This window comes from Cryptomeria japonica, chromosome 3 (assembly GCF_030272615.1).
Source record: "Cryptomeria japonica chromosome 3, Sugi_1.0, whole genome shotgun sequence".
Lineage (NCBI taxonomy): Eukaryota > Viridiplantae > Streptophyta > Pinopsida > Cupressales > Cupressaceae > Cryptomeria > Cryptomeria japonica.
The window spans coordinates 973,352,431-973,360,385 of NC_081407.1; the positions used below are offsets into that span (position 1 = coordinate 973,352,431).

General features: G+C 33.9%; 2 protein-coding genes across 2 annotated transcripts; one reads left to right on the top strand and one right to left on the bottom strand.

The window, feature by feature from the left end:
* Window positions 1-3,481: 3,481 nt before the first annotated feature.
* Window positions 3,482-4,471, bottom strand: LOC131078386 (uncharacterized). Its single transcript, XM_058016062.2, has 2 exons — window positions 4,254-4,471; window positions 3,482-4,164 (listed from the first exon to the last, which is right to left on the bottom strand). Exons 1-2 carry the CDS (start codon window positions 4,387-4,389, stop codon window positions 3,680-3,682), a joined length of 621 nt encoding a protein of 206 aa, XP_057872045.2. The 5' UTR covers window positions 4,390-4,471; the 3' UTR covers window positions 3,482-3,679.
* Window positions 4,472-5,843: 1,372 nt separating this feature from the next.
* Window positions 5,844-7,291, top strand: LOC131078387 (uncharacterized). Its single transcript, XM_058016063.2, has 2 exons — window positions 5,844-6,117; window positions 6,275-7,291. The coding sequence occupies exons 1-2, from the start codon at window positions 5,994-5,996 to the stop codon at window positions 7,126-7,128; spliced, it is 978 nt and encodes a 325-aa protein (XP_057872046.1). The 5' UTR covers window positions 5,844-5,993; the 3' UTR covers window positions 7,129-7,291.
* The last annotated feature ends 664 nt before the right edge of the window (window positions 7,292-7,955 follow it).

Below are 7,955 nucleotides of genomic sequence, written 5' to 3' on the forward strand. Positions count from 1 at the left end.
TCGGTAAGTAGAAAATCAACTCCTATGTGGACACATGTAATTAGAAGAACCAAAATCTAATAACCATTCATCATGATACTATATGATATTACAAATAGACAATACTTCAATGACCATGTACCTAAACTTATCTCAACCAAATTTTCTTCCATTTTGGATTAATCATTATATTCTTTCCTTTTGCAACAACATTTCTTGAGATACTTTGATTTATTATAGTACTAATATTTTCCCTTGTCCTTTCTTCCTTTTGACTTATATTTGGATGTACCTCTCAAATCCTCCCCTTATTCTAGATAGATTTACCTCTACCCACCATTGCTTCTAGTGTGGATGTTTCTATATTAGACTTCCTTTGCACCTCTTTAGAAAACAAAGCTCCCATAATCAAATCAAATTCAAAGGTGTTAGTTGTGCTAAAGCTAATGGAAATGACTACTTGTCATTCCATGATTTGGACATGAACACAACAATGTAATTTGCTTGTCTTCATCTTCTATTTTTACACCCATATAATCTAATTGATAAATAATAGTATTAAAAACATTTAAATGATTGGCAATTTTTATACTTTTTTTCATTCATAACTATACAACTGCCTCTTCAAGTAGTAATTTGTCAAGAATTTTTCATGTAAAGAATCTGTAATCTACTTCATAATCCTACTATTATTTCTTCTCTGACAATATTAAAAATAAATTCATCTTCCAAACACAACCAAGTTGTAATAAGAGCTCTCGCATCCAGATCTTCCCAATCTTCATTAATCATATTCACATTTTTTTTATATTCCTACTAATCCCTAAAAAAACAACATCCAAAAATCATTGAAAAAATGCAAACACAAAGCATGCAAAAAAATTTGGCATGAAAGAATTAATATTCACATCTTCCTCCATTGTTATCTTACTAATAATTGACCTCTAACTATAGACAAATTTCCCTCAATAATAGACATAAATAAAGATAAATTTCTTCTTGAATGTAAATAAAATTTTAATATAAGCTAAATAATTATACCAGACCACTATTCAAACTATTCAAGCTTTGATACCATGTCAAAATGAGGACCTTATAACAAAATAGAACTCTTTAACAAACTCAAGAAAATGCACACATATAAATAGTACAAAAGATAACAATTGCCAACTAGAAAAGTGGCATGCAAATCAATGCACGGTGACTAAGAATACAAACTAAACATAAGCGAGCTTATAGATCCTAAAAAGGAAATATCTCATAGATGAGAGATACAATATCCAACTAATATCTAGGAAAGATAAGAAAAGAAGTAGTCTTATCCTAGATGATAAGATAAAAAACTAATAAACACCCCTAATTAACTTAATATATTATGTGCAATATTAGAATAAATATCATAGCAATCGCATCTCTAATGTCATATTGACATTTCTAAAATCTTGTCAATAGCTATGATTTCTCATTGCATTCATTTTCATTTTTTTTGTATTTATGATTCTATATATATTTATATTCATTTACTCATACATAATGACCTTTATCATTTAGATCCATCCTCATAGTTGATGGTTTTATACTCTCTCTTATCTTGTCATTTGAATCATTTAATATTGATTTTGAATCAACTAGATTATTCCATGTTTATTCTATTAACAACAAGTGCTACTATACTAATGGTCTTGGTTATAGGTCATTTTGGCTCTTTCTCAGTCCTATAAAGAAAATTTATTCTCCACCTTCAAACATTATATCAATGACAAAACTATAGTACAAGTGTACTAACATTGCCATCTACAATTTCATCCAAGCATACAAAAATATCAATGATGTTTTATATTATTTTTTAGATAATATTTACTCTCGCCAATAGTATTCCTATAATACATTATAAATTCATTATAGCATGTTTTGTACTTCATAAAATCTTTATGTGATAAAAAGAGCATTAACCAACTTAGTGTCAACTATATTAACCCTATTCTTTCAAATCATGTCTTGTATACCCATGAGTGATATTGTCATTTATGATGAATCACTTCTTTATGAAGACTTCCATTTTGTCAATAAAGTCATCTAAAGGTCAAATTTCAAACCCCTTGGATCTCTACTAGGATATCGAGTCCCTCTCCTTTTCTATTCTTAACCTTGCATGACTATATTTTTTTCATTGATGATGCCAATTCAATTAATGATGAGACCCACCTATATTAAATAACAATCAACTTCTACATCCCTCATCTCATGATATACCTTTTTTCTCATCCATCACCTAATTCCCTTTGATCTACTATTTCAAATGACAATCTTGAACATGATAGAATCATTGACCATCTTATCAAAATAGTATTGATTATCTTTCTTCAATGTCGTATATTGAGCATTCTTTGCACAATTCCTTATCCCCTATTTATTCACACATGCTTGATCAACATTAGCTAGGAATGAGCCCCTCCCAATATATTCCATCACCTTCTTTACCTACTAGTCTTTATACATTGGTCTCTCTCCCAAATACATTACTCTACACTTCTTCTAAGCCTTTTTCAAATCAGCAACATTCTCATGTTTCATCCAATGAACAAGTCTACGAACAAGTTGATGACCCTCTTGGCGATTAAAATAATCACTCTTCCTCTTACATCCCATAAAATTTCCAAGTAGTCATTTAGAATATCGTTCTTGCACATACCAAATGCCAAGCACTACAACACATTATTGATGTAGGTGCCATCAATGTTTCTATTCATGATGCACCTTGCAATTCTTCACCAAATGATGACAATGATTTGGTACATTAATTCACATAAACACTCCCTCCTCACTATGGATATAATATTGAATACGATGTTATTCACAAATTTAGTTATCCCATAGGTCCTCCTTCCATAGCCATGGAGTCTCTTACCAATTATGAAAAGTTTCATATTCCTATTCATCTAATAATTGAACAACTTCCCATCTCTTAAAATGAGTTGATATTTTAGTCTTTTGTGAACATTTTTTCTCTATCCTTAATATTTATTATTTTCACCCCTCAATTTTTAGAGAACCTTTCCCGACAACCTTCTTGTGAGGTGCATTTATCATTGTCCTACTCATCTACAATTTTATGTTATAGTGAACGTTAAAACGTATCATTAAGATTGCCTCTATTATAATATTGAGATTACTCATGTCATATTAACATTACCTCCATCACTTCCATCCAAATAAACAATATTAGGACTACCTCGATATCTTCCTCTCCTTTCACTTATTCTTTTTCATATTCCTTTGGACCTTTCCTCAAATATGTTGCTATCCATTATATATAACTCATTATAAATTAAATGGCAGCTAATTAGTTTTCAAATTAAACAATCCGTCATAAGTCCATTAAAAATCATCCATAAACTTTCAAAATCTAAAATCTAAAACAAAATGTCATATATCTTTCAAAAAAATGGAAATAGAAACTAGTTTTAAAAACGTCATTTATTTTTTTACATGTTTACGCAAAGATGTGAATACACTTGAATTTTTTCTTCCCGGGCTTCGGGAACAAGCAAATGCTTTCCTACTTGTACAGGGGTCAATTGACAATTCAGGCATGGGCTATTCCATGCTTGAGACATCCTTGGAAGCATAAATGCCAAGGAGAGACTGAATATTTTATTTACAAAGAATGGTTGGGATCTACGAATAACAAATCCATTTACTATTCCAACTTTTGGCTTTTCGCAGTGATTTTCTTTATACTTCTTCTAGTCCTGCGATATTGTTGCTTCTTTTCCTGGGCATTTGACGCAGAGATCGTAGAAGAATAGATTGTCTCCTTGTTAATGATTTCACTTGTATCAGAACAAGACCGCGAATGGTTTACTTTGACAGCACCCGGAGATGAAGCAGCATGTAATTTCACTTGGTGCGCGTGACAATGAGAGGACTGAATGTGAATGACATGGTATGGACTAAATCTTGTGTGTCTGAGTTTGGGCATGACGAGATGCAAAATGTGCCGCTCAAAGCTGCCTCTGGTAGCGCCCACGTTGATGTCCTCGGGAATTTTGAAAGGACTTCTTCTCTTAGACATGAGGCGCCACCTCCACTTAAGCATTCCCACCTCTTTGCAATAACTTTCTCCACGTAACATGAGACTCCTCTCCTTATCCATTTCCACCTCTATTTCATCTGTTGTCAAACCTGCACAACATAAACAATATGCCTCTCTTTAATAGTATGCTTCTCAAAAGAATAGAAAGATTCAGAGTAGCAATGTATAATTCATCTACCTTGAAGGATGAGATTGAGAAAGTAGGAGCAGCGAGTCTCTCTCAATCTAACGTCGCCACAAAATCCTTCAAGTCGAGGCCGACCACGTCTACAACTTCTTCTGCGTGCACTTCCCCATGCCAAATTTAACTGCATTGCAGTTTCTAATAGTAAGAAGACAGTCTCAAACAAACACAATAAGAAGGAATTAAGAAATACTTGCAGAAATGATAATGCCTGTAAAATCAATGAAAGAGTTTTGTACAGAGTGAAGCAGATGGAGCGAATAAATATAGCATTCGTTGGTGAGGAGAATTATCCAATGTGTGAGTTGATGTTTTTTCACTTTCCGTCAGACGCAGTCTCTTGTTGCCCAAGTAAAATGGAAACGCCGAAGAATAATGGAATATGGAAATACAGAGATGAAAAGCTACCAAGCGTATAGCCCAAGTAACTCCTCTACCACCCACACGGATAACCTTTTACAATATGTTCCGTTTCAAATCTTTGTGCTTCCATCCAAACTATTTTGAGCAAGCTTTTGCATTTCTTTATTGGAGTTCTTTTAGCCGTTTACTCGATTTTAAAAATTTGTTGTTTTCATAAAGTGACCTTTTGTGGATATGGTTCGCTATATAGTTTTGGGTAAAAGAAAATTCATTCTTATATCTTCATTCCGCTGCTGCATGTATAAACGGAGAATACCCATTTGGTTCTCTTTTTGTTGTGCCTTGTTAAAAAGATTTGTAATTTGGTTCTCTTTTTGGTGAGCCCTCTTAAAAAGATTTGCAAGGAAATAAATTATCTTTCTACAAAATGTAGTTTAATTAAGAAGCGAGTAGCAAGTTTCAAGGAATTTGGCAATGAAGATTTTTGTAGGTAGTTGAGTATCTTAAATTGTAAAATGACGAAGTAAACATGTGGTGAATCATACATGATTGTAAAATAATTGATATAAATACTGATTGATTAAGGTCACAATCTAAAATATATATGATGATTTCAAGGAGATTAAGGTCCTAACTATACTATGAAATTATAATGAAATTATTATAGTTTAAAAAATTGAATCAATCCATATAGACTATTTGTCAAAGGGTGAAGATTTGACCAAAAAAAAAAATCATTATTAGATATAGATTGAATCCATAGATTAAACTTATTTCCACAAGAGCAAAGATTAATTCCATAAATACAAACTGAAACTTGAACAAAGAACGATACAACCAGTCATTTATCAAACTTTACCAATATTAAATCTGATTACAAAATATTAGCTTTGATCAATGATAGTTATATTTTAAGTATGTACCAATATTTAATTTTAAAATATTTATATATTATTACTTAATTACCTATTGCTTCCACTAGGCTCTTTCTTTAAAAATTCTTGGAAAGGAAAAAAATACGATACATTATATGACGAGAGATACTTTGACGGTAAGCAAGGTATTCTTTCCTTTTGACGGTAGGGAGAGCAAAAACACGACGTGACTGAGGAAAGACTCGTTGATGTTTATTCTCTCCCTACAACCCCAAAAACAAGTTTGACGGAAAGTGAAAACTTGAATGCCCGAACAGAATCATTTACCCTTCCTAAGGCTAACTACTATATACATAGGTCTCTCCCTCACCACATACTCAATTCAACTCATTTGAACTTCATAGCTTTCAGTTTTACAAACCGTATTCCAAGATAAATCTTTCTGAGTTCCTTTGCGACTCTCTTATAAGCTACCTGCATCGTTGTTTTATCAAAAATGGAGTTAAATTTGGCGGTGAGTAGCGTACGAATCACAAGTTGCAGAGAACAACCACCTTCAGTGGAGGGAATTCAATTAAGAGAGACTCGATCCTCTTACTTCCTCAATATTAAGCTTCAAGGTATATTCTCAATCTCTCTCTCTCTCTATTCTCACATAATTTACAACATACAGGATAATTCCTTTTCTCTTCTCATTTCACCTGAATATTTGTGCAACATACAAAATAGCTCATTCCCATCTCATCTCATCTCACCTGAATATGTGTTCATGCGCAGGCTTGAGGAAAGAAGATATACAGCTGGAAATGGACAAGGAGCGGTGTTTGGTGATACGTGGAGAGAGGAATTCCCAAGACATGGGAATGATAAGGTGGAAATGGCGGGTAGTGGAGAGTGGCAGTCCAAGCAAGGCTTTCAAAATCCCAGACGACGTGAATGTGGGTGGAATAAGAGCCAGTTTTGAGCAGGGCCTCCTCCATCTTTCCATGCCCAAACTCACCCACAACAGATTTACTCCTTACCACGTTTTCCACATCCACTCCTCCCATCATCCTCCTCTTGCCCATCGCCCACATCAATCCCACAAACAACAAGAACAAGCAGATAACATGGCTGATAAATTGCCAACTATTTCTGAGGATGCTGACATGAAGATGGAGCCGCTGTCGCCGGGGCATCCAGAAGAAGAAGATGAAGATGGTAAAATGTCGGCAGAGGCTCCAGCAAGAGAGTATGCACCATCGAATTCTGTGAAATCAGTAGATGATTCAATAAAGAAGGAAGTGTTTGTTTCTCAATCTGAGAATCAACAGGAAGATGTTATGCAGGAAAAGCGTGGAGATGTAGAAGAGACAATTGGTAAAGGCATTGAAGGTGAGGAGACGGCAGGGGCCTCTTCCTTAAAGATGACTGGTGCACCAGATTCTCAAGCAAAGGGAGGACCGATTCTGCAAGAGGAGGAGGAAGAGGAGAAAGGAAATTATGAAAAGGCAAAAGAAGAAAGAGATATTGGCAATGGGTACGTGGAAAGTGAAATGTGTGAGCATCCCAAGCCATTCTTATGCATAGGATTATCACATATATTCTCTGCCATTGCTGCAATAGCTAGTCGTAAGCGGCGGTGTCCATAAGAATCGTTTGGTTGTCTGGGCTTAGTTTTTTAGAGAGGATCTCTTTTCTTGTCTAACTACTGATATTATATTTATTCTCTTGTGGCTTAAAGCCCATTACTACATCGTCATTCTTTGTATGAAATTCAATTCATAAAGCACGGGAAGAAAAGAATGTCTTGCGGGCCCTCCTGTTGTAGTATAAAGTTAAATAAAATAATTTGAAGCTCAGTCATTTCTTTTGTAAAGATGAAACACTATCTTTCGCTTTTAAGGCTTGTTAGATATACCACCATGATTTTAAATTTCCTTTTCCATTATAAATGATTGCAAAAAGGTTATTTCCTAATCCATATCAGCCATATGCACTTATAAAAGGTGTATCTCAGAATTATTTCACAATGGCCTTTGACCAGCCTCGTCTTAATAGAATGGTGAAGGCAGCTAATTTTTGTTTATTTTGTAATCAATTATAATGTAATTATATATGATCTAGTGTAGATCATTGGACTTTGAAAATATTCAAGAGACAAAAATGAACATTGGGATTCACTTACTGACATGATAATGTGATTTACTTAAAATGTTTATCTAAAAAGTGGATGAAGAGTCATTATATATGAAAATGCGTGTGTGTCACTCATAAATATTATTTTGATACCTCTTATATATGAAGGAGATTGAAAGAAAGAAAGAAATGTGTCCAAGTTTGACTAAACATGTTTCACTAGAATCATAGTGATCAAGCATTTCTCTCAAAGGAATCTAGGTGAAATATGTTGGTGTAAATAAGGTTTTGTACCTAGTAAGGTGTTGTATGTGGCTACTCCCTAGCAAGAGACTTGTTC

What these genes read in the sequence shown, in the direction of transcription:
- LOC131078386 (XM_058016062.2), bottom strand. Translation starts at nt 4,389, where the DNA reads ATGCAGTTAAATTTGGCATGGGGAAGTGCACGCAGAAGAAGTTGTAGA. An exon ending in TCTCAATCTCATCCTTCAAG is followed by an intron (nt 4,165 to 4,253) that starts GTAGATGAATTA and finishes TATGTTGTGCAG; the next exon opens with GTTTGACAACAGATGAAATA.
- LOC131078387 (XM_058016063.2), top strand. Translation starts at nt 5,994, where the DNA reads ATGGAGTTAAATTTGGCGGTGAGTAGCGTACGAATCACAAGTTGCAGA. An exon ending in CCTCAATATTAAGCTTCAAG is followed by an intron (nt 6,118 to 6,274) that starts GTATATTCTCAA and finishes GTTCATGCGCAG; the next exon opens with GCTTGAGGAAAGAAGATATA.